Source organism: Aspergillus stella-maris (genome assembly GCF_047715825.1).
Source record: "Aspergillus stella-maris strain CBS 113639 unplaced genomic scaffold BDV14scaffold_63, whole genome shotgun sequence".
Classification (NCBI taxonomy): Eukaryota; Fungi; Ascomycota; class Eurotiomycetes; order Eurotiales; family Aspergillaceae; genus Aspergillus; species Aspergillus stella-maris.
In genome coordinates, this window is record NW_027396857.1 from 86,961 (window position 1) to 114,596 (window position 27,636).

The following is a 27,636-nucleotide window of genomic DNA, read 5'->3' on the forward strand; positions in this document are numbered from 1 at the left end:
GTCTATCTACCTTTCGTATTTTGTCATGTAAAATACAGTAAAAGATGTAAAGGTACTATGCACTTCACGAATATAGTCTTCAACCGTGCAATGTCAATATTATTGTCATCGCTGGATAACCCGTTATTGAGCACTGACGTGCCCATATCCTTGTTCATGTTGTTTAGGCGCTTGTGACGGTCCCAGGCTTAGACCAGTATCTTGAAGATTCGAAGAAGAGGATGGGTGCTGTGTTGATGGTGGTGCCGAGCCCGCGTCCACGATATGATGTGCAACGCCATCGGGGAGACCTGGGTTTACTATTTGAGATGTCAACACCTCAGTCTGCGCTTCTAATGGTGCCCCGCCATTGGGGACAGTATATGTAGAAGAATTGCCTTGGTGCGAGGTACCTGTATCCCCGACGACGTTCGGCAGAGCAGACGGCGTCATGTCAGAGCTGGGTGTTGGTCTTGGTTCCAAGTGGTTAATGCTCGGGTGAGGTGCAATATGTGAAAGATATTCGGTTGATGCTGGGTTGCCATTGCCATTGCCATTGCTATTGCCAGGACCAAGGTTCGCCCTCTTCGCCGGTGGCACCCCATCTCCATCTCCATCTTCATCATGAGCACCAACCTGCGCCGTAACCCACTTCTCAAACGGATTGTCCTCGCGCCAGCGCTTCCTCACCGTCTTGGCTTTTCGCTCCCAATCCGCGGTCTCGAGTTTCCACTTAGCCGTAGCCTCTGCGCTAGTCCGTCTATTCGCCTCAGCCTCTTCAAGGTACGGCCGTTTCACCTCGTCCGACGCCTGCCGCCACATCTGGCCTAGCTCGGCGCGGACAGCATCGCGAGGGGCTTTGACGTTGGGATTATTTGACGATGCTTGGTGCGAGGCGTCGCAGCGGGCGCGGGCGGCGGGCCATTTGTCTCGCGAGTACAGGATGTAAGGGTTTAGGCCTGAGCGGGCAGGGCGAGGGATGGGTGGACCAGTTTCGAAACGGATTGCAATTTGCAGGGCTTGGTCGTAGGCGGCGCGGCTGGCGAATGTTGATGCTGCTGCTGCTGCTGAAGTTGTGGGGTGTTGTTGGGTTAGGGTGTCGGGTGTGTTGGTCCCGCTGTCTAGGGGAATGGTTGGGGTCGCGAGTGGTGTTCCTGCCGCCGTTCCAATTTGCCAGCTTGTCCCTGTGGCTTTAGGCTTCTCTGGGACAAGGGGGTTCGGAATTGAGATTGGGTCGAGGATCGAGTTAGCTATGTCGGATGCTGCGCGGAGTCCCGAGAGGTATGCGCCGTGGACAGTCGCTGGGTGTGTTCCGCAGGTGGCCTCGCCTGCAAAGAGCAGATTCCCGACTGGCTTGGCCATGAGATCGTAATCTCCTGGGAGTGCCTCCGCTGCGACGTACGAGTAAGTCCCCTTGGTGAACTTGTCGCTGGCCCAGCGAGTGATGATGGTTTCTAGAGGATCGGGCACAGCAGCCTGTTTGAAAACATTGCGTAGCTGGCTCATGATTTCTGCAATTATTTCAGCGTCAGGCGTGCATTCTGCTTGGTGAGCGGCATCTCCAGCCATTAGACCAATCAAGACTGGAAGCCCAGTTGTCTTCATGCAGTTCCAGAACAGATAGAAGCGCCCTCGGTTCGCGGCATAATCCTCTTGATCCATACTGTCCTTGTTGCTAGGCTCACGTAAAAGGCCAAACATGTCTCGCTCAGTGTCCCAGAAGGGTTGATCAAAGACCAGAATTACCTTGTTCATCACCCCGAAGCCAAGACGGTCGATGGCTCCTTGCTTCCATTCTGGTAGAGGCGGAGAGAACTGTACAGATCGATCCTTCAATGTGCCCAACGAACCGGTATAGACGACCATATCTGCCGGAATAGAGTCTCCATCAGCACAATGGACCACTGTTTTCTGCTTGTTTGCGCCGACGGTATCGTAGGTGACGCGAGTAACAATCTTGTTTGTACGAACGTCCAGTTTCGTTGGATGGGACCATAGCCCATAAGGAACGCGCTGGTATCCTCCGATAATTTGCGAATGCTCGCCTTCGAACTCGTTTCCCATGTCTTGATCCCATCCCGAAAGGCTGAGATTTCCAATATTTGTAGCGTTCGCATACTCCAGGTTCGCAAAGTGCCAGTTCATCAGCCTTAGGTCCTTCGGTGTCAAAGGGAGCATCCCTTGGTATTGACGGACGCCTTCATCCATCGTATTACCCAAGGTCTGAAACGCCGACGCTTTCGCGATCGGATCCATATTGATCTTCTGATTCGCTGACGCCCCTTTCTTCAAGGACCAACCCATGGCTTGACATGCAACAGCAGCTGGGGTTTCTTCTGCTTCATTGAGATCCGCTGCAGGAGCTGCAGCTGGTTTGAGATCCGCAGTCTTGTGGCCTACACCACGTCGAATACGCTTCGCTGGAAGCAACAGTCCGATCGTCCCCGCTGCCCTAGCTTCTTCATACTGCCTCACTGTAACTCCGTCGCTCGTTGAGATATCACGACCTGAATCGATGAGTTCGCGGTCGCCCTCTGCTGTGGGCAGAATAACTGATTTGTGTCGATACGCTCCAGATCGATCCAGAACATCGTTATATAGGCTTTCAGCTGTTGCGTCTCGCACCTCATCCACTGGTGTTCCGTCTATATCGTATATAGTCGAAACATCTCGCAGCAAATGGTACGAAAGTGCTAGTTGACCGCGTATGATCTGATCTAGCGGATTGCCATGATCAAATCCAACTACAATTTGTGCACCCATCTCAGCCTTTGGAACAAGGCCAGGTGGCAACGTAGATGATTCGAGGCTTCGCAGCGGATGTGAGTATATACGTCCTCCGATTCTGCGTCTACCTTCGAGAACGATAACACGAGGTGAACTAGAATTATCACGATAGTGATGAAAGAGTCCCTCTAGTTGCCGAGCACAGCCTAAGCCAGCCATACCAGCTCCAATGATAATAATCACAGGGCCCTCTCTCCGGCGACCCTTCTTTGGAGGAACGGGAGCTATAGGAATCTCAACGCAGCCAAAGTTGATATATCCATTCCGCACAAGCCATTCATACGCGAAGGAGGCGAGACCCATCCAACGGTAGTCTTTGGCACATCCCAAGGCTTCTTCCTTGGTCACACTAACCATGGGGTTGCGTTGCCAAAGCCGAAGAATCCCGTTCCGTATGTTCAAGTAAACGGTTACATGAAGGTGACACATATGATCCTGTAAAGATTCTTGTTCCTTGTGATGAAGGGTGTAGGGGTTTAGCCTCGAGGCATATGCTGCTGCGACACACTGCTGGGCATATGTCGCAATTGGAAGACGTGCTGGGATGGACGACCGTGGTCGGAATCTCGTATAATCAGGAGCTTCATCTAGTCGTGCGGTGGACGTAGATAATGAATACGGCGGAAAGTTCACGACGGTTGAAGGGGTGGTAGACTTCCCATTGCTGGAGGTAGAAGGGAAGGAAGTACTGGTGAAATCATTTGGTGTATTTCCGCTTGTCTCTGCAATCAGGTCCAAGGTCATGTAACCACTATTTCGATCTCCAGACTTTGTCCCGTCAGGAACATTGCCCGACTGTTGAGTACTTGGAGCAAGACCATCGATTCGGGGCAAATGTGAATTTAATACCCCGTTTTGAATGTGCGATCCGTTGGACGGTTTGCTATGAGATTGCTTCGGAGGATTGCCGCTACCGTTAACGACAGCGGTTAAAGGGATATATGGACGAAAGATCTCCATCTGAGTTGATGGAGCAGCTACCGCCAGATAAGGTGTAGCCTCCATCATCGCTAACAAGGGATATGGGACGGGGACCCGACGAGAACGACATATGAGCCAGCTTCGACCTAGATATCGTGAATACCAACTAAGCTATGTTGAAAAGCCCAGGATACGGATCTCGTCCATAATTGCGCTGACTCCCGATGCAGATATCAAATCTGAACATGTCCATTCATGGTGGGCCCACTCTGTACAGGAAAATTGTGTGGTCGCAAAGGAGAGGCAGCGAGGATGGAAGGACAGATGTGTGTGATGTAAACCTTAAAACTATGTTAAAATCGTATAAAGGGGATGGGAATAATGATTCTTGATCATATAGAAGTTCATCTGGCCACAGGGCTGGACTTACTTGTAGGTAGTGCAGTGGATTCGCAAAGCCACCCTTGCAAATTGCACCACTCGAGGCGGAAGCGACTGGAAGTAGATCTGATAGAGTCCGAGATTCGAAGAAACGAGAAAATCCAAAGGAGTGACAATAATTACTCGGGTGGCTCGCTATCGCAGCAAACAGACCCTGGGGGCGCAGTAGAGAGGGGGGACATGGGAAAGGGTTGATGGACTTGCAGTGTTCGTTCGTTCGTTCGACAGGCAAGAAAGATCTTGGCACTGGCCTGCACCCCCCAATCCGGCAATCTCCACAAATCCTCACTCTCTATACGTCTACAAATACTACATTCCTATGCTCTTGCTGAGAATGTTCAAAATGCCTCGAGATCGTCTATGTATTATTCATATCATCTACCAAGTCATACAAGGTATGACTCATGGCCACAGGGTATATGGACAGGGTATATGGACACAGATAACCAATGATGCGAACATCCACTAAACAGTATTAACGTCGCACGTGTGAGTGTAGAGTATATGTCTCGCCATCAGCCCCATCACCGTCTCGGAAAATATCTGACTCGTTATCTGTGAATTCATCCCGGTATGGAGATTTTGATCTTCGAGGAAGGCGGCCTTCATCGTCAATGTCTAGATCAACATTATCATCATCAAAATCGTTGAATCCAATGCGCTCTTCCTCATCACGGGCAAGTGTTTTTGCTGCGGCATTGACGGCGGGGTCATCAGAGAAGGCACGGTGTGGGCGGTTCGCGGCATGGTCGGCTTCGAGTGAGTGTCGGATATCGTCTCTCTCGCGCTCTTCTAATTCTTTGGCACGGGACAGTGTTCTGAATCATTAAGTCAGTATCGGGCTAGAAAGCACGTGGTGGTAATGGCATCATACCTTTGGTAGATATACCATCCAGTAAAGATCCCAACAGCTATGGAAACAATAATGCTGGAAATATTCACAAGTTTTGAACCCAGGCTCATCTCTTCTCCTTTTTCATATAATATGCGGAGCCTGCTGCCAATAAAAGCCGGCACCAGTAGCTTTGGTGAAATAATAAGAGTGGCGAGCCCGTACATCAGGGGCTGCACTGTAGGGAAGGTAGAGATTGCCCCATTGCAAATCGAATATGGCAGGGGGCAAAGGCGAATCATGCAAAGCAGCTTGAGCCCGTCGTACTTCAGCGTTAGCGCAAGAGCTGCAAATCGCTTGTCGCGCTCAACAAGACGTTGTACAAATTTGGAGAGGACTGTTCGGGACGCAATGAAGGAGCAGGTCGAACCCAGCACCGTAGCCGAGGCATAAAGCAACCACCTATCAAGTCTGGAGTTAGTTGATAATGGCAGAAATGAGGATTTCAACTTACCCCTTCCACACTCCAAAGACATAACCAGAAACAGTACCGAAAGTCGACCATCCAACCAGCGGAGGAAATGAGACGAAAAATACACAAAGCCACATCAGGAAGAAGACGAGGGCTGATTGTTCCCATTGCTCAGCAACCGGGCCGAGCCATTGGAACACCCTGCCGGTAATGTATAGGAAACCGAATCCTAACACGTTCATGCCAATCACAGCTAGAACACTGCCGACCTTTTGCCAGAACGTCATTTTGCGCCAGGCGGCGACTATGCGCTCGTTCATTGCATTCAACCGGGCCATGATTCCTTGCTTAGGCGCGGGCGTTGGTCGCCGCGCAGAGAAGCCGGCATTATTCCGAGAATCGGTCGAACCTTGACTCCATGGTGGACGGGGACCATCACTGAGAGGAGAAGGCGACCGGGACGAAGAAGTAGAAACGGAAAGAGCCCGCGCGGTAGAGGCGTAATCTGCGGGCATATTGGCAAGATATGTTTAGATTCGATGTGATGAAATGATAGTGTGGAGATCTGCGGGCGGGTCGGCGAGAATGGCCGACTGCGTCACTGTCGGAGTGTCGGTGCTTTGGGCCTTTGCCAGAACAGGGAGTAGTATATGAAGTTGATCTATAAGGCGCAATAACGGCAAGGGAGCGAAGTGACGGTCTATCAATCAGTGAGGGTAAAAAATGACCCTCAACGTGAGATGAAACATGGATGTATGGAGGAAGTGATGAGGTGGTAACAAGGTATCAGCTGAAATTCAGGTTGCCTAGAATTGCTTGGGCGCCAGGAGCGGGGGCTGCGCGATTGGCGACTTGGAGTATCGAGCGTGATGAGTGAGACGTGAGGAGGGGAAGGAAGAGAGAAAGGAAAGAATAGGTTTGAGATTGGGATGTCAACAAGCTCGAGCTTCGAGCAGCGGGCAGTCTCCATGAAGGAACAAGGCGGAGCATCAGTGACGAACTGGCGATGATCGAGACCCAGCCGAAACTCTGATACGCGGCGATACATAGGATACACCCGGGTACCACGCACTAGGTTGAAATATTGGTATGAAATATGGTAACTTACGATAATGGCCAGCACAGCCACAGCCAGTTTGCCAATATGCTGTTGTTGTTACAGCTGCTACAAAACAGGTACCCGAGTTCTTCAATTCTAATGCAGGAAAGAGATGTAATTGTTGGTTATATATGCCTACCACCGAGTACGGGTTTTATTGTCACATATGCAATATGTACCTGGGATGCATCAACGGAGGTTATCGAGTCTTATCTCCATCGCAAACCTCAGGCACACCGCCAAGGGACGGAGAAGTGGCCTGAGGATGCAGGCGGAGAGTAAATAAAGAGACAAAGGGCGCCGTTGGTGGTATAGAGCGCATCTCTCGTCTGAATAGAGGCAGACTGGTCCAGATCTGTTCTTTGGCTACTAGCGCGGTGTCGTTCAGCTCCGATTGTGCTGTAGTGAGAGTTGAGCGGGTCTCTCAGCCTATCGACCGTCTTTCTCGTCCCATCCCATCTCCCATCTCCCATCTCCCATCACTCTTGACCTTCCTCCATCTTCCATCCTGCTTCTCTGTCTTCTGCTTTTCAGCCTGCTGTCCATTTCTGTCTTGCTCTTTCTTATTGTGCACTTCGAGCCTTTCTATCCTCGTTCCTTCAGCTTGTTTGTTTCATGGCCCGATGCGATGTGAGCATTCGTGGATCGCAAGCTGTCTCCTGTCGCATAACAATTGCTCTTCTTTGACGACAACCATCTCGACTCCCGCCCCTATCGCATCTATATATACAGTGAAACTCGAGCCCATCAAGAGGAAAATGGACTACGATATTTGAGTCCAATTTTCGCCTTCATCCTATCTTCACAGCTCGACTACCTTGCGGACTCTTTATCCTCCTTTTACCCCACATCTGGCTGGTTTCCCCGACACCTTCAATATCCCGGCCGGTCTCCCCTCCTTCCTCTCGCCTTCGTAACGTCGACGCCTTTCATTGACGGTCATTCAATAATCCGATATGGTCGCGGAGGAGATCCTGGAGGATTGCCTCCAGATCCTCCAGGATAGTTCCCTAGATGACGAAGACCAGGTTGAGAAGGTTGAGGACTTTCTTCGCGAGAAGGCCTCATTATCTGGCCCAGCACTCGAAAATTCCGTTCTTGACATCCTCTGGCGACATCGAAATCGCACCTTGCCAGATTCTTCTCCGCCGCCGTCTCGTCCTACAGTTATCCGTCGCTCATCCCCTGCTCCCTGGCAGATGGCCCGATCTTCCACGCCGTTGTCACCTCATTCGAACTTAGGAACCAGTCCCGGAAGTACATCATGGCTACAAAACTCTCGAAGTGGCTTTCCTCGACCAGCTCTGTCCTCCACCGTATCCCCATTTACCTCGCCTCGTCCGTCTCCGAGACTTGCTCTAGCCCAGCCCATCCCGCACTCCCCGAACCTGAATGCCTATGAATTCTCAGCGCAAAGCCATATGTCAGACTTCTACCCGGACTTTGGCAGTGATAGTAATGTGGACTGGCTTGTGGCAGATGACGCGATAAGCGTAACCTCGTCAACGGGCGGTTTGAGTGCCCATGGAAACCTGAGTGCCACAGCTCCCGAGTTTGTTCCCGATATGAGCCCTCATGATATTTTGCGCACTGTGCTTGGTGACAAGCGATCCAACGATGAAATAGAAACCGCTCTGGAAGCGAACGGATATGATCTAGGTGCGACAATTGCCGCTCTAACTCAAGGAATCGATGAGGGAGCGGCTTCAGCTTTCACAGATGACAGTCGCGTTGTAGTGGGAAAGTCCATGTCAGTGGAACCCCACAGAAGCACCGCAACGCCTGTTCACAACCGCAGTCCGGTGGTCTGCAAATATTGGCTGTCTACTGGCCAATGTCTCCGCGCAGATTGCCGGTTCAGTCATGACCTGACCAGTCATCTTTGCAAGTAAGTTCTGTAGATTTCGTATGGCACCTTTGAGTTTCGGTGACTAATTAAGAATCGCCGGCTCTAGATATTGGGTAATGGGCAATTGTCTTGCTGGCGATGGATGTCCATTTTCTCATGACCCCTCTGCACTGGTTGCAAATCTCAGTGTTGATGGTAACCCCTCGATTACTTCAGCTGGCATTGCCTTCCAGGTGGATAACGCACCAGATGCATTTCCTCCCTTGCAGTCGACACCTGGATCAGCCGACCAGTGGGGAGGCCAAGTCGGAGGTAAGTATCCTGGTTACCTCTACGGCCTTCCGGGAGGCAAAAATGCATCGCACCTTGGTGGGAAACGTAACGGGAGTATGACAAGCCTATCGCGCCCTCATTCGCGGCCAGGAAGCCGGCACCAACATCGGGAACTTAATCCCACAGCTCTGTCAGTCGATGATCCAGACGCCTTCCCTACGCTTGCTGCCGTCAACGCAAAGAACTCGGGGAAGAAGAACCACGGGCGGAAGAACCGTGATAACAATGCAGCTAGAGACAACGGGCCTACCTCTCTGGCAGATGTAGTCCGCATGTCTCCCTCGCCGGTGCCAGGAAAGGGGAAGTTCTCATCCAAGCAGAGCCGAGAAGGAAAAGGTCGTGAAAACAGCGCTGCTGCGCAGTCGATACCGGCGCCTCAACACATCCCGTGGCTCGAAACCGGTTCTCGCACGAATCAACAATATATCAAATATCGAACAGAAGCCATCCGTCATGGTACAGTGAGAAACAAGTTTCTCCAGAGGTATGCACTCTCCCCCCTCTTCTGTTCAGCAACTTGCCAACGAAACCAAGCGCCGCCCAAGCATGGAACAGAAACGACGCGCGAGCCGCAAAAGCACTCTCCCTCCGCGGCCAAGCCGAAAACGAAGCAATGCGCAAATGCCACCGCGAAGCCGCCCGCCAGCTCTACGAAGAACGCAACAAGCACCTCCTAACCGCCGGCCTCGACGACGCCTCCGAAGAGCTCTACGTCGACCTGCACGGCCTCCACCCGGAAGAGGCGATCGAGTACCTCGAGAAAATCCTCCTTAAGCACGCGCGCGAAGGCCGCCGAATCCTTTACGCCATTACAGGGACAGGCCACCACTCCAAAAACGGCAAGGATAAGATCGGGAAGGCCGTCAAGGCCTGGCTGAACGAGTGGAAATACCTGTTTCGCGAATTCAGTGTTCCTGGTGAACGCGGGGGCTATGTTGGTGGGATTCTGGGAATCGATCCCTCGAGTTACGATAAGGCTCTTGCTAAGAGTCTTGAGGAAAGTGGGGAGGGGGATGTGGAGGGGGACAGTCAACCTGTTCTTACTATGGGCAAGATCCAGCTTCTAAGGCGCGGTGATGTAGAGCCGCAGTGACAGAATATAAATCTTTTTCAACATCCTGCCGTGTCTTAACCTTCCATTAGTAACAGTCAACTATTATTGGCAGAAGCATCCAAGGTAAGTTCCATTGAGGGTCGCGCCTTCCCTACCCCGTCTCGCCCCATGAAACAATTGAGGAAGGAGCGACGGGTGCATGCGCAAAAGATATAGGAAGGCACGACCTGCTTATAAGTCTGATCGCATATTCGTGAAACTGGCAGGAACGAAGGAGGTTCAAGGTCGTTCTTTCCTTCCTTGACCCTGCTTCGCGTCTTTAATTGAGACTACCTACTATGGGACTGGTACCTATGCTGAACGGTCGCTGAAGCATTCTTGTAATAGATTAAAACACTGCCAAGGGTACTCAGTTGTAATCTTGGTGATCAATTCTTTAACCTTGGAAGGGTGCTGAGAGGCTCTGGGATGGTTTGGATGGTTTGGATGGTTAGTTCTATCGGCGGTTGGTTGGATATATATATCTCTATATATATATGCGACACACATATTCATCTGGCAAATACGTGACCCAGTATAAGATTGATTCTTGAACAGTATTTGCTGATGATCTTCATATTGAGATATAAGTTTCCTTGTGTTTGATGGACTGCATATAGTATTAGAATCAACTCAACTCGACCGAGCCGACTCTATTCAGGCTCCTGGCCGCTCCACTTCTCTCTCAACTGCTTAACATCAACACCGCACTCCTCCGCCTTCCTAACAATAGCCTTGGCCTTCTCTGCAACCGGAACATCAATCATCTTCCCGTCGAGCGTCCACGCGCCGCGTCCCTGACGACTAGCCTTCTCATCCGCAATGACAACCCGAACCGCCCAATTCGTCTCGGTCTCGTCAGGCCCATAGATGCGTTGAACGGTCTCAACCTGGCTTGGGTGAATGCATTGTTTCCCGTTGAAACCTAGTCCGCGACCGCCGCGACATTCTTCTTCTAGTACCGCTGGTGGTGAACCATCTGGTGAGGTGGATTTGTAGGCTGTGCAGACGAGGTCAATTGTAGATGGGAGGTTTGCGGCTCTTGCGGCCGTCGCAATCGCGGATCGTGCGAAGAGAAATTCGGTTAGAGAGGGTGTTCGGGTGAGACTGAGATCAAGCGCGAAGTCTTCGGCAGCGAAGATAAGGCCTTGCAGGAGTGGCGAGGCGGCCGTTATCTGGGTGAGATTTGTGAGGGATTGAGCGGACTCGACGAGAGCAAGAAGGGAGATAGGTGGTCGTTCATGCTGTGCGAGAGCGGTGTTTTGTTGTTGGGATAGTGTGTGCGTTATTACGTCGGTGACGAAGGTGAGGTCTGAGGCGGAGTTGACTTTGGGGATCACGATGGTGGAGAGGTTGGGAGATTTGAGCTGTATAACTCCATTAGCATGTCTGCGGAAGATTAAACAGATGGATAGGACGCACCACTTCCGTCAAATCTGCAAGAGCTAGGCCGCTATCTACCGAGTTAATGCGCACGGCGCATTCCCGGATACTAGGTGGTGCGGGCTCATCGAGAGCTCTCCGCACGAGAGAACGAGCCTCGGCTTTCTTGTGTGGGGTGACGCTGTCTTCGAGATCGTAGGCGACGCAGTCTGCAGTTAAAGATCGCGACTTATCGATGAAGCGCTGCGATGAGCCGGGGACTGCTATGGTTAGTGGTGTTGCTCTGTAGCTCCAGCATCCGTAGATGCGGGGAAAGCTGTGACGTACTGTAGAGGAGAGCGCGGCGGAGGGTGTTTCTGGCTGCCATTGTGATGATTTGGTCTATAATCCACGGCAGTATATTTGAACAGGAGATACCACCGGATCGGAGAGGAGAGAATGGCTGGTTGAAATAAGTAGAGTTGGAGATACATCCTCGGCGACGAAGACGCGGCGGAGACGAGCATAAAGCCTTCTCCGGTTCCTGCATCTGAGGCTATCGAGCCACAACCGGCCATCTTCTAGCGTCCAACATGTGAGTAAGTTGAGTATTGTTGTGCACATAGCCTAAAGACATCCTATGCAACATGGCTAGGCAAATATCAGACACAACCCCCAATTCATACAATGTGTTTCGCCAAGCCGCGCAATCACCCCCCTTCCACTGATCGCCGAAACGATATTCTGCCGTCTCACACCGCCGCTGGTAAAGACACGCAACGCATCATCCACTCCCTCAACATCCACTTCAACAAGCACTGAGGCGACGGCACGTTGCCAAACAAAGACCTGCGATTGCAACCCGAACATACCACCCTCAGTCTGTCTTTGAACGTGCCATCAGCACCCTCCACCCACCATGGAGCAACAACCACTCAACCCGCAGCCGCAACAGGGCGATCTCAACTGGCGACTGAGCGCGCACCCGATCACCCTGCTTACCTTCCTTGGGTTCCGGCTCGGTGCACTGCTAATGTACCTCTTCGGCGTGCTATTCATCAATAATTTGTATGTTCCGTCGATCCGTCCCATCAAATCACAACGAACCGAACCTACAAACGACACTAACTAACTGACCAAAACAGCATCCTAGTCTTCATCCTCACCCTCCTCCTCCTCTCCGCAGACTTCTACTACCTCAAGAACATCGCCGGCCGGCGCCTCGTCGGCCTACGCTGGTGGAACGAAGTGAACACCACCTCCGGCGACAGCCACTGGGTCTTCGAGTCCGCAGACCCAAACACACGCACCGTCACAGCGACAGATAAGCGCTTCTTCTGGCTGAGTTTGTACGTCACGCCTGCCCTTTGGGTCGGACTGGGGATTCTGGCGATTGTGCGGCTTAATAGTGTGATTTGGTTGACTTGTATTGGTGAGTTACTTTCTTCCTTCTTCTACTAGGTTTATGGATGAGTGCTGATTTGGGTGCTTGCATGTAGCTATTGCGCTTGTCCTGACGATCACGAACACGACTGCTTTCTCGCGGTGCGATAAGTTCAGCCAAGCTTCGACGTACGCGAATAGTGCGTTTGGGGGGGCGATTGTTAGTAACCTTGCTGGGGGGTTGATGGGGAGGCTCTTCCGCTAGACGGATGGTATATTGTATGTGTTAAAGATGCTTAGGGACTTGACTATTCTCGCGGTGCTGGGTTTAGTTGGAGCTGGTTGGAAGCGGAGCTGTTTTTCTGTCTTGAATACCCTTACAGATATCGAATGCATTGTACTTTGCTGTTTATCTGGGAATATTGGTTTCATTAGGTGGAAAGTAGAGGACTGTGTCACGTGTATATCTCCAAGGGCTCGAGATATTACAAGAATGGACTCCGTGAACCCGAGCGGATACAAGACGCGAATCATCAGCATATAAACTCCGAACATGGCCAAGGCCAAGTCATGAGACGAAATAAAGAGAAGTAAGCCAGTATCATCCATAAAAGACTTGGCAGAGAAAAGACTGAGGAACAAAAACGACAGTGAGAACGCCAAATATACTTATCGAACCCGAAAAATACAGAACATTACCTCCCACAAGTTGCGATAGCGCTGGATCAAAAGAAATCCACCCAAGAAAGAGATAAAACCGACTTTACAGTCCGAATAAAGGACCCATAAACACCTCCAACTCGCTGGCCCATTCCTGCATCGACTGCTGCGAGACATTGGTAGCAGTGTTGAACCGCTCTAGCGAGGTGCTCCCACTGTCTTGGTTCTCTTTTTGCCACGAGGCCCCAGTAAGATCAGTGCTGGGGGTAAGTAGACATACTGGAGGGGAGAGTGAATGATATGGCTCACCCGAGGAACTAGGGGTAGCCCCCGAGGATTGCGTACCACTGGGCGAAGCACCCGAAGTATGGGATTTTGCGCTAGAGCTACTTAAAGACGCTGAACAAGCGCATCGAAATTCCGAAGCTCCCGAGCAGTTGTTTATGGCGGATGTCCGAGAAAATATATGACGGTGCAATGATGAGATAATGTCTGGCGTGATCTGATGAGCAGCACCGGTTGAAAAGCCATAATCCAACACAACCGATAGATGGACGCCGATTTTGGAAAAGCACAGACACTGAGCTGGAGTAAGACTGTTCATATCCTGGAATTTTACCGACGCAATGAGGGATGCATCGTGGTTGGCCATGAGGAGATTCATCATGCCAAAGACAGTGTGTGATAGTTTGGCTAGCCCAAAACGTATGCTATAATCCTCATCTAGCTTCGCATAATGAATCAGGATATCATTAGCATCCTCGAGGTTGCTTTCGAGTCCGTATCGGTCAGCCCACAGGACGTTGAAGGCGTGCGGTAGAAGAACGATGCAGCGAATGCTAATAGGTAGGAAGTAGAGGACTTTATTTGTCGCAAACCATTCGACTTCCGCGTTGATCTGACTGACAAGGAGCACTAGTCGGCCCAGATATTGTTCATACCCAGCGGCTTCATCGATGTCATAAGAGCATCGACACCGGAAGAGATAGAGAATGATGAGACGGTTCAGTAAGATGAAATGCGCTCCACTGACGAGATCAGGGTCAGCAACAACTTTACATGATCTTGGTAGCAACTTACATGTAGTATATAGTGGTGAGATGTAAGTTGACTGCTACTGCTAGGTTTGTTCTGGTCTCCCTATTACCGAGAAGCTCCTTATATTCGTTGATCCAGCTGGATAGACTGCGTATGGTATTCATGGCCGCTGCCTTTTCCTTCTCAACACACACATTGGGCCCTATTCCTCCAAGTGAAGGATTGGTAGAGAGTGTATGCGGTGTCAACAAAGTTGCAAGGCGGCATTGGCCCATTAAGGCTTGGTAAAGAACATTCCTCATGGAAGAGTCAAAGGCTTCGCAGTCATCGTCCCAGACCTCAGCAATACTCAGCTCGTCTGCACTCCTAGGGTCAAACTGGTCAAGCGTAAGGACAGGAGGTCTCCGAGATGCGAGGCTGGTGATTCGATCTCGCAAAAGACAGCACCACCACAGGCGCTTGAGATCTGATAAACGGTATTTTCGAATTTGATAGATCTCAAGCATCTGACTTCGATGGGTGCTTGCACGTCGTACGTTTTCGACAGCGATAGTTATCCAGGTCGTGTTTACCAAAGGATCGAGATAGTCGAAGTGATCGGCCAGAAGAAGTGCCGCCTGCGCGATGTGGAAAGGATCCCTCTCTGTTCCTAAGTCATACAACGACTAGAAATAGGTTAGTATCCAATCGACAAATACAATTGGATAGAAATTGTTGTGTAAAAAGGCGACCAACCTTGGCAGAACGATAAAGAGCGAATCTGAGGTGAGAGATGGAGTTGTATCCAGCGTCAAGGGCACATTCAACCGGAGTGTGCTATGATGTTCTCGAGTTAGTCCAACGCTGTCACTGAGATGGGGAACCGGTGCATATACTTGGGTAGCAGCAAAAAGCATTGCCCGGAAGACAAGCAGCGAGAAGGGCTTGCTATAGGCGGTGCTCTCCCGAAACTCACTCTCCCTGACAACGGGGAAACAAGGATGAAAATGTAAAAAGTAATACTGAAGAAGAGTATGAATGATGGCTTTCCTGGGCAAGGCCAGAGCTTGTTGACTGTTTAGGTATGCCACATCTTGCGGAGGAAGCCAGTTCAACTCTGTAGACAAGACAGGGGGGTAGACGTTCTGACACAGCTCAACTGGAAGGTCGATGTCGGGCAATGGTGGTGCAGAGGAAAGACCAGCCGAAGGCTTCTGAACAGATAAACCAGGCTCACGGCGTCGTTTGGCAGGCTTTGTATTTTGTGGACGTTTCGGGCCGACAACGACGCAGTGATCGTTGTCTAAGCGGCAGTTTGTACAAGGATAGCCACTGACAGTCACATCACAGCGGATCTTGCGGCGCCGACAGGTCCTGCAAGCAACGGCAGAGCGACGGACGCGAAGGGGTAACCGACTGGGCTGAGGCGCAAGAGCGGCACTCCCTGGGTTGGAGAGGTCGTTCATTGCGTAGGTGGATGTAGAAGCACATGAGAAAGACAATAAGGGAGGGAGATGGACTTCATGAAGGAACCCTGTTTGGTGATGAGATAGACATGGTTTAAACCAGGCTGCGACTCGGATGGCGGGGGAGAATCAACGGCAAAGAACGGATCAGAGGTGACAAGTTGACAAAGAATTCAGAAGTACCATTCTGTCGATTACGGTCATTGGGTCGTCCGGATTGATCCGCGGAATGCTGGTTTTCTTTGTCCGTCCAAGAGCAGCCACAGTCTCGGTTGGACGAAACCATTGGATCCAATACGAAGATCCCGCTCCTGCTCACGGCTCGAAGTGGTCTAGAAGAAAGCCAGAAACGAAGCCACTGGTACTTTGAAGTGAGAAAGATTAAGATACGATCAGGCATTCAAGAGGAGGTTGAGCGAGAAGTGCGTGGGAAGCGCCTTCTTCACTCCTGAACAACCAGACACCAATTGCCCACTGAATGCGACAGTTGGGTGTCAATCACACTTCAACAAGCCACTAATAGGCTCAAGCTAGAATATTCAAGACACTGATACTGCGGACACGTCTATTCAGCATTAAGATAGGCATGGAGCAAATGTCTGCTTGGCAGGAGCTGGCTAGTGATCATGAAAGGTCAATTGATCCTTCTCAAGGTCCGAACTTGCCGAAACCAATCTGGCCGACTGTATGACGCTTGATGATCAACTCCATCAAGTTATATTGGAAGAAGGCAGAGTGACATGCTCGAGGTATTTGCGGACCGTGATACCCCCCTGAGAACCTGGTATTGAATGCCTACGAATATCGCGTGGTAGATGGACTAGTACTGCTTGGATGGTGCCATGACTCAGGCTAATCAATGCGAACAAAGAGAGAGGGACGTTTTTCTGACTTGCCCAAGGCTTGTTGGTGGTTGGCTGTTAGGGTTATTATTTGGGACGACATCTACGGGCCCCCCCCCCAAGCATTTCGACTCTTGACAACCCATTCCGATGTCCCTGCGTACTGGTACTCATCATGATCACCCAAAACCTGGAGGCATCAATTATGTCTCGGGCACCAACATCAAGGAGAGCCAGAGAGGCTGCTTATTGGACTCCGTACAGTCGGGTCCTTGGCCACGTGATGAGTCGTCTACATACCGTCTCACCAGTCGCCCCCCTGGAGTCTCTTTTTTCCTGTCGTATTTCATCAAGCAATGCTCTTGGCCGGTGGCTATCATCACAGTCTTGTGCTTTTTGTTTAGGCTGGGATCTCTTCTTGTTTTACTATTTGCCTCCGTCCTCCCCAATGTCTGATTTACAACCATTGTCTGCAAGCCGGGACCTAGCACGATTAAGGCCGCCACCCCGGAGAGCCACACAAGCTTGTCTCTCTTGTAGGGTACGGAAAGTGAGATGTGACGTTTCCTTTCGTCAAGGGCCCTGCACCAATTGTCAGCTGGACGGTTTCGACTGTAGGGTTGTCAGCTCCAGACGGCGAACTCGACAAACCACGAACCACGAGCAGATCGTTCCTGGCCTACAAATTGTACCTTCAAATAGGGGATCTTTCTCGCTTCTTGGGGCCTCGCTTACTGATTTTCGTACTGTTTCTCATTCCTATATGCACCACTTCAACCATTGGAAACGGGGCGAGCATGCTGGAGCGAGTTTGAACACTTTACCTTTTCGTTACGACAAACACGAGGAATGCTCCTTACTGAGAGGCTTCTTCGCTGAAAAAGTGGATACTCCGGAAGATGATTCATATGGACGGTATCGCCATAAACCGATTGATTATCGCGATGAACGCGGCGATCGCTTTCCGGACTTTATCGAAACCTTCGAAATGCCGGGGGGTGGAGCATTAGAGGTCCTACGACAGAAGGGCGTGTTCGAGCTCCCACCAGCAGAGTTGCAGAGAGTAGTTTTGGATAGGTATGAAGAATTTCTGCACCCGCTGCTACCATTCCTGGACGTTGTCCAGTTTCGCCGGACAATAACCGGGCAGGACACAAACACCAAGATCTCTCTCTTTCTCTATCACGCTGTGATGTTCATTGGTTTAAGCTGTGTTGATAATGGTACTATTTCACGTCTGGCCCGCGTATCGAAACAGGCTGCAAGGGCAGCCTCCTACGAAAAAGCCAAGGTTTGTGGATAAGCTTCCCTACAGAAGTTGTTGTCTCTAACTGTCCCATTTATACTAGACCCTGTTCGAAATGGACATCGAAAGAGACCGGGCTGCCATTTGCCGTGGGTCTATCCTACTTACCGGCCACCCGTATCAACTTGACCCAAAAGATGCAACTTACTGGCTGGGCGTCGCCATATCGCAAGCTTACAATATGAAGCTCTATCGAGTACAAACAAACCACTTTGAAACGCGAGAGTACAATTCTGAAAGAATTCTTTGGTGGTGCGTACTAATGAAGGAATGCGAAGTGGCCATGGCCATGGACCACCCTCCTCGGATTTGGCCATTCAGTTCACCAATGTTGGCTATGAGCGATTTTGGATTGAATGATCAAGAACAGTTGCAAATTGAAGAAGGGAAGGCTGCGTTGGCTTTTATACTCAAAGCAAAGCTCTACAGTCGGATCTATCAGATCATGCGCAATATTTACGAAGAGATCCAGCCCTGGAACATCAAAGGAGGCGACGAGATGCTACCAGAGCTGCGACAACATATGGTAGAGCATTTGCAGTCATGGACGTCTGAAGTGCCACCAGAGCTACGATACGAGAAACGCTCGACGAATAAAACCTCCTTTAGCGATCTGAACGTTGCATGGTCCATGACCATCTCAAAAGTTACGTTTTGGGCAGCACACTTCATCGTGTATATGGACAACTTGCAACATCACCTGCCACAGCACCACCTTCCCAAAGCCAAAAGGCCCATCGACGACGAGCAAAGCAGGCCGTTTCTCAGGCATGCGGCGAGTAAAGTCAATGAAATATTGGAAATGTTTCTGGCCTGCAATACTGCCCAATACCTTCCTCCGGCATCCATTATTCAGATTCTCCTGACAGGCTTCATTCATCATAGGGATCTCAAGAATGAAGATCCTATCATCCGCCAGACCAGCCGCCGTAACCTCGAAACCTGCCTGCGGGTCTGCCAGGTAGTGGCAGACTCATACCCATTCATCATCGACGTTGCGAGCAAGTTCCAGCAGGGTACTGGCATGCTGGAGAGCGTTTATCAGAGAGGAAATGTCGGCGCTCGACTTGAAGATAAAAGCGACCATCTCGATTCGGAAAGCAACGTTCATACAAACGAACTTTCCAGCGTCAATGCACCAGCAACAGCAGAGGGCGGGACGAGTTCCAGGTCTGCCGGAGAGTCATTAGAACCAGAAGAAAACGAGCCAGCTCAAAAAATCTACGAGGACAACAGCCGAGTCCAAGGAGACTACCTCGAGTGGGTGAATAGAGAACTTATCAGCGACTGGATTTCAATGTGCTAGTCGATCATTGGGGTGTTATAGATATTTCCCATGCCGGTGTAGACGTTCGGCGGGAAAGAGGATTACAACAGAAATTATATAAAGTAGAGCATACAATGATACACATATCTAGACTAGACACCCCAAATAAGGTGTAAGATACGTAGGGCTGCAGCGATAAGTATCAATGGCATTTTCAATCAGCCTGTGACACGCCACGCAAATCCCACAGCAAACAGTCTCTTAACAATAACTTACGACATATGCTTCGATCAGGTCTCAAGCATGGCATGCCTAGGTAGTACTCATACAACGAAAATTTTGAGCGATAGACCCGCGCCTTCTACACGAGTTGACGCTCGCCGGTCGCATCTACCTTATCTCCCGGGGTTTACCCGATCCCAAACGGAAGGAGCCTGGGGCCGGGCAGTCACCCGCACCTTCCTTACTCACTTGGAAAGTGAATAGCTACACCTTTTGAGGAAGGTGCGCTCGTACCCGGTGATTAATGGGAAGGAGCGACCAGCGGACGGGTTGCCCCTCGTTCCTTCCTATTTGTATTCGGGTAGTTCTTGCTCTTTCCCAAAATAAGTATTCATACATGCTAGGTACATAGGTACTCAGTATCTTGAATAGGCACCTAGGTATCGGACAGTATCCCATCAGAGCTCTTTGAATTAGCTACTCACGTTGACGAGAAGGTAGGTAGGTTATAACCTCTCCTTCCCACTCTTACCCCCCATCTCTTTCTGCTGCTGATCTCTATCCTTCAACTCCCTGACTAACCCCCAAACACCCTCAGCAGTAGGCCAAGCCATAGCACCGAATTCCTTCGCGGTGGCACTACTCGCCTGCCGCCGCGCATACCGCGCCGCAATACCCTGCATTATCACAGCGCCGCGAAACCCCGCGAACGCCCGGCCCCAGGGTAGATCAGAACGAACATCATGGCCCGATGCCACGTAGAGATGTATACATTCCTGCAGGCTCGGTGTCCCACTTCCTACCTTGCTCGTAGATAGGAAATCCTGACTCCCCGGCGCGGAAAAGACGTGTGGTAATAGCGGTGCTATAAGACTGACTACATCTGAAAGCGGGTGTCCCAGCGTCGCCATTTCCCAGTCTAGGACGCCGATTACGCGCGGCTCAGATTTGTGGAAGATTAGGTTGTCGATTTTGTAGTCGCCGTGGACTAGGGTTGTGCGGTCTTTTGGTTGGGTGGAGGGGTTCATGAAGAAGGACGCCATTTCTTCGAGATAAGGGAGGGAGCCGATGGGGTTGTTTGTTTCGATGTCGAGGGTTTTTGCTTGGTGTCGGCTTAATAATGTGAATGTTCGTAGTTGCCGCGTGTAAAAGTTGGATTCTTTGCCAAGAGATTTGAGACCGAGGGGGGTGTAGGAGAGGGTGTGGAGGTTTATGAGTATTTCTATGGCGGAGCGCCACCTATCTTCATATTAACACCTTTACCCTCACAAATCGTAGACTGGGAGGTATACATCTCCCCCCTCTCCTCAGGCGTAACCCCCGGCATCCCCGGATCCGTAAAGACCCTCCCATCCAAAAATTCCATGATATAGAATGCCGTTCCAATGACCGTTTCATCTTCGCAGAGAACATATACCTTTGGAACTGGGACATTCGTGTCGCGCAGTGCATTAAGAATGCGGTACTCGCGCTCAACCTGGTGTGCTGTTTTTGAGAGGAGTTTGCCGGGTGGCTTCTTGCGGAGGACGTAGCGCTTTCCGAGCGTTAAGGCTGTGGATGAAGATGGGGATGGGGATGTTAGGAGGTAAGTTGGATTAGATTGGCCGAAGCCGAACTGTCAGTTGTGTTTAGATTGTTAGGGCTTGGATTATCAGGATAAGGGGTAGAGGAATGATAAGCTGGATGTATCTATGGTACGTACCTGCTTTATATCTAGGGGAGTCCTGATCTCAGGGACATGCTTGCGGATGTACTTCTCGAGCGCCGGGACATCGATTGGCTGACGGACTGGACCAGCCATTTTGTGTTCATAGCAAGAGAATTCTCGTCATCTTACTGAGTAAGCTACCTAAGGTAGGGATTGTAGAGAGTCAAAGCCATGGCTCGACATTGGAGTATACCTACCCCTCACGCTGCTTACCTCGGAGGTTGAGAAGCCGCCGGGCTCGGGCTGGCGTAGCTCGGACATAGAGGGGGCGGGGTCCTTCACGTAGCGACTAACGACGCTTTCAACTTCCCACATTGCTTACATTCTATATAGCTGAATCAATCGATCATGAGGCCTGAGAGCCCGTATGTCTCTTATGTTACGTATTTGTCGCGGTTGTATACCGCGTTGATGCTAGTAGTGCGGAGAAGCTAAACTGACGCGGGGCATGTGCATGATCCAAATCCAGCTCAGGAGGCCTTATTGACAACCATAAACCTAAAATTCACATGAAGCAATATTGGGCGCTATCATAGACGGCGCGAAATGTGGCTGAAATAGCTGAACTTCTTCTCTCAGTCAACATCAAGTTGACATTTGCTGATGAACGCACCGAGGGCCTCTGCCGCCTCAGCTTCAAGACCTAAATACTAACTTAGGGCGTGGCTTATCCACCGCTAAGAAAGGCAGTGGAGTGGCCCACTTGCCGGTCGTCGAGGCCAGAGGTCTAGACGAGACTGACGCCGTAAGACTGAGACCTTGCAACGTTCTCAAACCTGAGGCAATTCAGAGGTCGACGGAGCTAGACAAGATTAAATTAACCTAGCCCGAACGCGGTATATGACGCCGTACAAATCGCCATCCCGAACTCACCGAACTGGAACCAAGACCTTATACAGCGCTAAAAACTAGCAATAGGACCGAAACCCGCCGAATGCAACGATTATGGGCTCAGTGGAGCTATAGTGGGCCGATCCCTTGGTCTAAACACTCGGACCGGATCCGCGGACGGGATGGGGATGGACTAGAGAGACGGATGCTGTGTCGGCCTCTTTAAAGAATTAAAAAGGCTCAATATGCTATCCACAAAGCCGGGGTCGGAGCTAGAACTGGAAGTAGGTAGCTTTAGGAGCCTAAGGGATCGTCGTCGCCTCGGATGAGCAGGGGTACCGCGGCAATGGCATACGTTGGTGGCGGGGCAGAGCACAAAGAAAAATAAATATGATAAGTGCCCTCTCAATTTCTGTCTGAGGGGGTGGTTGCCTTAATCTGAATGTTTGAAAATCAATAACCTCTTGTGACGATTATCTCAAACATCAATTCCTCTAGAAAATGCAAACGAAAGCAATTGTCGCTCGCGAGCCAACAACGACCCCAACATGGGGAATCGAAGATATCACCGTGCAGGCACCCTCCGACAACGAAGTCCTCATCAAAATCACAGCATCTGGGATCTGCCATACCGATCTGCTCATGTCCTCGTTTCCTACGGGTAGTCCATTCGGGATTGCGTATCCCAAGATTCTGGGCCATGAAGGTGCGTCGCCATAAACCCGGTTCGAGTTTGCCAATACCATGGCGCTTGCTAATTGTTTCCATGGACAGGCGCCGGTATAGTCCAATCCGTCGGCAAGTACGTCAAGTCTGTATCCCCCGGCGACAAAGTCCTCTTATCATACTACTCCTGCTCGGACTGCACACAATGCAAGGCTGGAAAAAGATCATACTGCGCGTCATTCAATCTCGAAAATTACGTTGGTCGCAAGGTTTCGTCTATGGTTACAACGGAGAAGAATGAGGAACTGTGGGCGCGGTTCTTTGGACAGTCGAGTTTCGCGCAGTATACCGTTGCTGCGGAAGCGAGTGTTGTCAAGGTTACAGATTTGATACAGAGCGATGAGGAGCTGAATCTGTTTGCGCCGCTTGGTTGTGGGTTCCAGACTGGAATGGGAGCTATCACGAACGTTGCGGATGCAGGGGCTGATGACGTGGTGATGGTCATGGGAATGGGCGCTGTGGGAATGGCGGCACTTATGGTATGGACACAATGAATGAAGACATGACAGGTACTGACGACAGAAAGGCTGCAAAAATCAGGGAAGCAAAGACTATCATCGCGGTCGACAAATTCGATAGCCGGCTCGAGCTAGCAAAGTCCCTAGGAGCAACGCATACGCTCAACACTATGGTTCCCGAGTTCGATTTCCAGAAGGTTGTGCGGGAGATTTCGGCCACCGGCGCGTCTGTGATTATCGACACCACGGGAGTGGGTAAGCTGATTGAAGAGGGCGTTGCGGTCCTTGCGTCTTGTGGAAGAATGGTGCATATAGCTCCGCCACCACCGGATTTCAGGCTTAGTCTTGATATTCTGCCCATCTTCATGGTGAGTGCCTTTTCAATGTCAGGAGGTTGACTAGCTAACTTTGAACCAGTTTGGAAAGACAATCACGGGATGCATCGAGGGCAATTGCATTGCTAGCGAGGTAGGTCCTTTCTCAGCTGAGGTTCGAGCTCAGCACAGCTAACACGTATAATCAGGCTATACCACAGATGATCCAGTGGTATCGGGAAGGACGGTTCCCGATTGATAAACTGGTGAGCTATTATCCTGTAAGTGGTCCAGATTAACCCTCAGGCGTGCAAGTACGTGGCTGATGACCTTAGGCTCTCGAGTTCGGAAATGCATTGGTGCATATGCATGATGGGAGCGTGCTGAAGCCTGTTCTTACCTGGGACTAGGCTAGAGAGAATAGGATCAGCTACAAGGGATAGCTCAAACTATATAGAGCCAATATGTATATCTTTTGGAATCCCAATAAGCAACCTAAACAGACAAAGAAGATCTAAGAGTCATGGAATGTAGTGCAATTGGCTGTCTCGGATAGTTGAGCGGGGTTGACTTTCGGCGGAAAGAATGGGGGCCAACTGGCGCCTCTTGTCTCCAACTAGGGCTACCACCACCACTTGCCAAGTGTCTTTCAAATGATCGCCCCTCTTTGTCTGGCTTCAAACACAACTAACAGGAGGGGCAGCAATGTAGCGGTGGGCCTCGGTGTTCAGCTCCCCCGCTCGACGTCATCCTACTGGTAGATGTTCTACTGGATCGGATGGACCTTGCTGGCCCTCGCATATAAAATGCATGCTCTGCCGTCCCCTAAAATAGCTTTGTCTGAGTCTCAGCTTTCAAACATAATTGTTAGTCAATTGTCAAGATTTCAACATGGGTTTCACCGTCTCTGAAAACTTCCAAAACACCATCAACGGGAAGCAGTCGCCCACTGCTGTCACCCGCCACGGCATCAACCCTGCCACCGGCGAGCCGAATCCTGAGGTGCCCGTCTCCACCCAGGAAGACGTCGACAAGGCCGTTGCTGCGGGTCAAGAAGCATTCACCACCTGGTCTGATGTCCCCTTTGAAGAGCGCAAGAAGGCGACTCTAGCCTTTGCCGACGAGATCGAGAAGCATGTCGCTGAGTTTGCGAAGCTTCTTGTTCAGGAACAGGGGAAGCCCGTATGCCATATCCCAAACATTTTTTTTTTCTCAGAAAATGTATGTACTGACAAGGAGATAGCTAGCCTTTGCAACCGGCGAAGTCGCAATGTCCGTCGGCGCCCTCCGCCAAACCGCCGAACTCGCCTCCCAAATAACAGACGAAATCATCGAAGATAACGAAGACCGCAAGCTCGTCATCCGCCACACCCCAATCGGCGCCGCAGTCGGCATCGTCCCATGGAACTTCCCCGTCTCGCTGTGCCTGCAGAAACTCGGCCCCGCCGTTCTAACAGGAAACACGGTAATCATCAAGCCATCGCCATTCACGCCATACTGCGGCCTTAAGCTTGTTGAGCTGGCACAGGGGTTCTTCCCGCCTGGTGTTGTGCAGGCTCTTAGTGGTGATGATAACTTGGGACCTTGGTTGACGGCGCACCCCGGGATCGAGAAGATTAGTTTTACGGGGTCGTCGTTCACGGGGAAGAAGGTTATGGAGAGTGCGGCGAAGACGCTGAAGAGGGTTACGCTTGAGCTGTATGTTTCTACTTGATGTTAGAGGACATTGAGGGGATATGCTAATACAGAACAGGGGAGGAAAGGACGCGGCGATTATCTGCAAGGATGTTGATGTCGACGCTACAGCTGCCAAGGTACCTACTTACACACTTACGCCTCCTTTACGGCTAAAATACTAACGAGATAGATCGCCTCAATGGGCTTCTTTAACTCGGGTCAAATATGCGTCGCCATCAAACGCGTCTACGTCCACGAATCCATCTACGACAAGTTCCTCGCCGCGGCCGTCGCATTCGCCAAAACACTCTCCGTCGGCCCCGGAACAAACGAAGGCGTCTACATGGGCCCGATCCAAAACGCTATGCAATACGAAAAAGTCAAGGGTTTCATTTCCGAACTCAGCGCCGACCAACTCGCCCTCTCAAACGGCGACGCGAAGCCCTTTGACGAAGGAAAACCAGGATACTTCATCAAGCCAACTATTATCGATCGCCCCGCTGATGATTCCCGCATTGCGACCGAGGAACCATTCGGTCCGATCCTGCCTCTTATGACTTGGTCCGATGAGAAGGACGTTATTGCGCGCGCGAACAAGACGCGGATGGGTCTCGGCGCGTCCGTCTGGTCGGATGATCTGGAGCAGGCGAGTCGCATTGGAAGTAAATTGCAGGCGGGCACAGTGTGGATTAATACGCATTTGGAACCTGATGCGCGCGTGCCGTTTGGTGGGCACAAGGAGAGTGGGATCGGTACTGAGGGAGGTATTCCTGGGTTGAAGGGGTGGTTGAATGTGCAGACGCTGAATATGAGGAAGAGTTCTAAGGGGGGGTTGTTCTAGAGTGCGATACGCAGGGCTTGTTATTGTTTAGTGAGCAGTAGCAAATTGCAGTGCAGTAATCTTTCACCATAGCCACTCGGAATACTCCTGTCCTCCGGACATCGATTTGGGTGCCCAATTGTTTGTGCTCCCTTTCTCTTCAGAGAGCTGCTCTAAACATTTCAATGATCCAGAAAAGAGGTGTCGAAGAGCAACTTGGTATTAACGGGAGGTGGAATAGTAGACAACTCGTTGATTGTCTGCTTTCCTCTTTTTTTACTGATGCTGCTTGAGAATATGGCTGATCAACTGTGAGTGTGTATATGGTTTGTTCTGAAAGCGACCACCAAGATCCAATGCAAGACAGCAGGTATCACTTTCCCCGTACTTTTGCTGTTAAAGATGGCGCGCAGCTTGCGATGTAAACATTGACAACCCCTACCTCTCTCACCAAAGGCACCCCAATCATCCCAGGCCCACGAAGAAAGACAGAGCCGACCTGTACAACGGCAGAAGGGATGTCATCTTCCCAGTACCTAGCAAGCACAGCAACATAACTTCTACATTGTGCGAGCACAATAGATAGGCAAAGCCGAGAAAGTGCTGAACAAAACGAAACAACAAGACACCGAATCCAGAAATTGGAGTTGCATCGGGACGCACTCACCAAGGAGATGGACGGGCTTAGGAAAGAGATGGGTGAGCTTCGAAAGATATTAGATGCTCAGAATAGAGAGTTGATGAGGATGAGCTGTGTTGAGAGGGAGAGGTCAAGCCTCTTTGCCCGGCTTGCGGAGCAGCATAGGGAGGTGAACAGTCTAGAGTAGGACATGCTCATGGCGTTGTTAGATTCGATGTGGTGGATATATACGGAGTGCTCGGAGGCGTTAGAAAGAGTGATACAAGCCAGAGGAATCTAGAGCTGCTGGCGTCTCATTCAAACTTTGCTAGGGTTGATGTTTAGATTTACTTGTAATGATTAGTTTCCTAGAAACCGCTCGAGACCTAACGCTTTGCCAACAAGAAGCAAGCCAAAGTAATAATTCATATAAGAAGCTCCCGAGCACTCCAAGGAAATTAGACTGAGAGCCTCCGAAATATCAGAGTAGATCTGCATGGCAGAAGAAAGTCACACTACTGCTGCAAGTTCCACGAGCATCGCCCCGGGATCCGCAGCGGCTATTGCTCTATTGTCCCTACATTATTCCCAAGTATGCTGCGAATGGTTCAAGGTCAGCTAGCTGCTTTTGATAGCTGAGAAATTTGGAAACCGAGCATGTGAGCCTCTGAGCTTGGAGGTTCCAAGGGTTTCCGTTATACATTGCTTTGGATTGTCTTTGAGCTGAGGATATGTGAGGGCTCGCTGTCAGCGTCCTGGGCGTCAGTGCTGCACTCGATCAAGAAATTGGTATACTAGACGAAAGCTCATCATCCGTAGTCTAAGTAGCTCAATTTTAAGAAAACATGGCAGCCTTCGTCATGTCAGGAAGAAAGGAGAAGAAATTAGAAAAACAAGAAGAGAGGCAACACAACCCGCGTTGTTGAGGGGATTAACCTCGCCCGTTTATTTTCTTGACTTCTCCCCTCGACTTGATCTCTCACTCTCCTTCTCTCTTCTCTGCCGTCTTCATTTTCACTTTTTTTTCTTTCTTTAAGCCTCTTTCCATCTCCCTTCCATATAGAGGAGACCGCTTCTGCTCGTACCACGAGGGTAAGTGTTGCAATCCATCCTTTTCTAGTTTCAAATTCCTCCCATCCACTCAGACGACTT

The 27,636-nt window shown here is 50.6% G+C and overlaps 11 protein-coding genes across 11 annotated transcripts; 6 read left to right on the forward strand and 5 right to left on the reverse strand.

Moving 5' to 3' along the window:
* Position 1: 1 nt before the first annotated feature.
* On the reverse strand, positions 2–4,442 carry aof2 (putative lysine-specific histone demethylase Aof2). The gene is made up of 3 exons (XM_073765936.1): positions 4,118–4,442; positions 393–4,028; positions 2–299 (listed from the first exon to the last, which is right to left on the reverse strand). Exons 2-3 carry the CDS (start codon positions 3,772–3,774, stop codon positions 124–126), a joined length of 3,558 nt encoding a protein of 1,185 aa, XP_073624477.1. The 5' UTR covers positions 3,775–4,028; positions 4,118–4,442; the 3' UTR covers positions 2–123.
* Positions 4,443–4,456: 14 nt separating this feature from the next.
* Positions 4,457–6,417, reverse strand: BDV14DRAFT_180294 (TVP38/TMEM64 family protein). Its single transcript, XM_073769893.1, has 3 exons — positions 5,475–6,417; positions 5,003–5,422; positions 4,457–4,946 (listed from the first exon to the last, which is right to left on the reverse strand). Exons 1-3 carry the CDS (start codon positions 5,945–5,947, stop codon positions 4,604–4,606), a joined length of 1,236 nt encoding a protein of 411 aa, XP_073624478.1. The 5' UTR covers positions 5,948–6,417; the 3' UTR covers positions 4,457–4,603.
* A 637-nt stretch (positions 6,418–7,054) lies between these two features.
* BDV14DRAFT_180296 (CCCH zinc finger and SMR domain protein) lies at positions 7,055–9,829 on the forward strand. Its single transcript, XM_073769894.1, has 3 exons — positions 7,055–8,419; positions 8,487–9,197; positions 9,248–9,829. Exons 1-3 carry the CDS (start codon positions 7,488–7,490, stop codon positions 9,804–9,806), a joined length of 2,202 nt encoding a protein of 733 aa, XP_073624479.1. The 5' UTR covers positions 7,055–7,487; the 3' UTR covers positions 9,807–9,829.
* Positions 9,830–10,459: 630 nt separating this feature from the next.
* BDV14DRAFT_203703 (HpcH/HpaI aldolase/citrate lyase family protein) lies at positions 10,460–11,556 on the reverse strand (the record flags this gene model as incomplete). Its single annotated transcript, XM_073774341.1, has 3 exons — positions 10,460–11,173; positions 11,229–11,449; positions 11,517–11,556. The coding sequence occupies 3 exons, from the start codon at positions 11,554–11,556 to the stop codon at positions 10,460–10,462; spliced, it is 975 nt and encodes a 324-aa protein (XP_073624480.1).
* A 531-nt stretch (positions 11,557–12,087) lies between these two features.
* On the forward strand, positions 12,088–12,816 carry BDV14DRAFT_192222 (DUF846 domain-containing protein; the record flags this gene model as incomplete). The annotated part of the gene is made up of 3 exons (XM_073771606.1): positions 12,088–12,236; positions 12,314–12,600; positions 12,668–12,816. The coding sequence occupies 3 exons, from the start codon at positions 12,088–12,090 to the stop codon at positions 12,814–12,816; spliced, it is 585 nt and encodes a 194-aa protein (XP_073624481.1).
* On the forward strand, positions 12,737–13,205 carry BDV14DRAFT_123238 (uncharacterized protein). The gene has a single exon (XM_073765939.1). The coding sequence runs from the start codon at positions 12,844–12,846 to the stop codon at positions 13,093–13,095; it is 252 nt and encodes an 83-aa protein (XP_073624482.1). The 5' UTR covers positions 12,737–12,843; the 3' UTR covers positions 13,096–13,205.
* On the reverse strand, positions 13,205–15,808 carry BDV14DRAFT_123233 (uncharacterized protein). Its single transcript, XM_073765938.1, has 4 exons — positions 15,125–15,808; positions 14,985–15,065; positions 14,292–14,914; positions 13,205–14,239 (listed from the first exon to the last, which is right to left on the reverse strand). Exons 1-4 carry the CDS (start codon positions 15,692–15,694, stop codon positions 13,315–13,317), a joined length of 2,199 nt encoding a protein of 732 aa, XP_073624483.1. The 5' UTR covers positions 15,695–15,808; the 3' UTR covers positions 13,205–13,314.
* Positions 15,809–17,524: 1,716 nt separating this feature from the next.
* BDV14DRAFT_203706 (fungal specific transcription factor domain-containing protein) lies at positions 17,525–19,190 on the forward strand (the record flags this gene model as incomplete). The annotated part of the gene is made up of 3 exons (XM_073774342.1): positions 17,525–17,827; positions 17,886–19,106; positions 19,170–19,190. The coding sequence occupies 3 exons, from the start codon at positions 17,525–17,527 to the stop codon at positions 19,188–19,190; spliced, it is 1,545 nt and encodes a 514-aa protein (XP_073624484.1).
* Positions 19,191–19,747: 557 nt separating this feature from the next.
* BDV14DRAFT_211087 (phosphotransferase family protein) lies at positions 19,748–21,178 on the reverse strand (the record flags this gene model as incomplete). The annotated part of the gene is made up of 4 exons (XM_073776027.1): positions 21,034–21,178; positions 20,624–20,946; positions 19,864–20,570; positions 19,748–19,767 (listed from the first exon to the last, which is right to left on the reverse strand). The coding sequence occupies exons 1-4, from the start codon at positions 21,130–21,132 to the stop codon at positions 19,748–19,750; spliced, it is 1,149 nt and encodes a 382-aa protein (XP_073624485.1). The 5' UTR covers positions 21,133–21,178.
* Positions 21,179–22,085: 907 nt separating this feature from the next.
* BDV14DRAFT_180306 (NAD(P)-dependent alcohol dehydrogenase) lies at positions 22,086–23,829 on the forward strand. Its single transcript, XM_073769895.1, has 6 exons — positions 22,086–22,576; positions 22,645–23,075; positions 23,123–23,422; positions 23,472–23,522; positions 23,578–23,649; positions 23,704–23,829. The coding sequence occupies exons 1-6, from the start codon at positions 22,372–22,374 to the stop codon at positions 23,776–23,778; spliced, it is 1,134 nt and encodes a 377-aa protein (XP_073624486.1). The 5' UTR covers positions 22,086–22,371; the 3' UTR covers positions 23,779–23,829.
* Positions 23,830–24,209: 380 nt separating this feature from the next.
* BDV14DRAFT_123263 (aldehyde dehydrogenase family protein) lies at positions 24,210–26,092 on the forward strand. The gene is made up of 4 exons (XM_073765941.1): positions 24,210–24,550; positions 24,612–25,066; positions 25,122–25,182; positions 25,236–26,092. The coding sequence occupies exons 1-4, from the start codon at positions 24,260–24,262 to the stop codon at positions 25,884–25,886; spliced, it is 1,458 nt and encodes a 485-aa protein (XP_073624487.1). The 5' UTR covers positions 24,210–24,259; the 3' UTR covers positions 25,887–26,092.
* The last annotated feature ends 1,544 nt before the right edge of the window (positions 26,093–27,636 follow it).

Excerpts from the sequence above, each read along its gene's own strand:
- aof2 (XM_073765936.1), bottom strand. The coding sequence starts at position 3,774 with ATGATGGAGGCTACACCTTATCTGGCGGTAGCTGCTCCATCAACTCAG. Across the intron at positions 300-392 it reads GAACGTCGTCGGGGATACAG|TAAACCCAGGTCTCCCCGAT; the intron begins GTACCTCGCACC and ends CATCTCAAATAG.
- BDV14DRAFT_180294 (XM_073769893.1), bottom strand. The coding sequence starts at position 5,947 with ATGCCCGCAGATTACGCCTCTACCGCGCGGGCTCTTTCCGTTTCTACT. Across the intron at positions 5,423-5,474 it reads GTCTTTGGAGTGTGGAAGGG|GTGGTTGCTTTATGCCTCGG; the intron begins GTAAGTTGAAAT and ends CAGACTTGATAG. Across the intron at positions 4,947-5,002 it reads GGATGGTATATCTACCAAAG|AACACTGTCCCGTGCCAAAG; the intron begins GTATGATGCCAT and ends TTAATGATTCAG.
- BDV14DRAFT_180296 (XM_073769894.1), top strand. The coding sequence starts at position 7,488 with ATGGTCGCGGAGGAGATCCTGGAGGATTGCCTCCAGATCCTCCAGGAT. Across the intron at positions 8,420-8,486 it reads CTGACCAGTCATCTTTGCAA|ATATTGGGTAATGGGCAATT; the intron begins GTAAGTTCTGTA and ends CGCCGGCTCTAG. Across the intron at positions 9,198-9,247 it reads AGAAACAAGTTTCTCCAGAG|CGCCGCCCAAGCATGGAACA; the intron begins GTATGCACTCTC and ends AACGAAACCAAG.
- BDV14DRAFT_123238 (XM_073765939.1), top strand. The coding sequence starts at position 12,844 with ATGCTTAGGGACTTGACTATTCTCGCGGTGCTGGGTTTAGTTGGAGCT.
- BDV14DRAFT_123233 (XM_073765938.1), bottom strand. The coding sequence starts at position 15,694 with ATGAACGACCTCTCCAACCCAGGGAGTGCCGCTCTTGCGCCTCAGCCC. Across the intron at positions 15,066-15,124 it reads TGCTTTTTGCTGCTACCCAA|CACACTCCGGTTGAATGTGC; the intron begins GTATATGCACCG and ends AGAACATCATAG. Across the intron at positions 14,240-14,291 it reads CTCACCACTATATACTACAT|TGGAGCGCATTTCATCTTAC; the intron begins GTAAGTTGCTAC and ends TGATCTCGTCAG.
- BDV14DRAFT_180306 (XM_073769895.1), top strand. The coding sequence starts at position 22,372 with ATGCAAACGAAAGCAATTGTCGCTCGCGAGCCAACAACGACCCCAACA. Across the intron at positions 23,523-23,577 it reads GCAATTGCATTGCTAGCGAG|GCTATACCACAGATGATCCA; the intron begins GTAGGTCCTTTC and ends ACGTATAATCAG. Across the intron at positions 23,650-23,703 it reads AACTGGTGAGCTATTATCCT|GCTCTCGAGTTCGGAAATGC; the intron begins GTAAGTGGTCCA and ends TGATGACCTTAG.
- BDV14DRAFT_123263 (XM_073765941.1), top strand. The coding sequence starts at position 24,260 with ATGGGTTTCACCGTCTCTGAAAACTTCCAAAACACCATCAACGGGAAG. Across the intron at positions 24,551-24,611 it reads TTCAGGAACAGGGGAAGCCC|CTAGCCTTTGCAACCGGCGA; the intron begins GTATGCCATATC and ends ACAAGGAGATAG. Across the intron at positions 25,183-25,235 it reads TCGACGCTACAGCTGCCAAG|ATCGCCTCAATGGGCTTCTT; the intron begins GTACCTACTTAC and ends CTAACGAGATAG.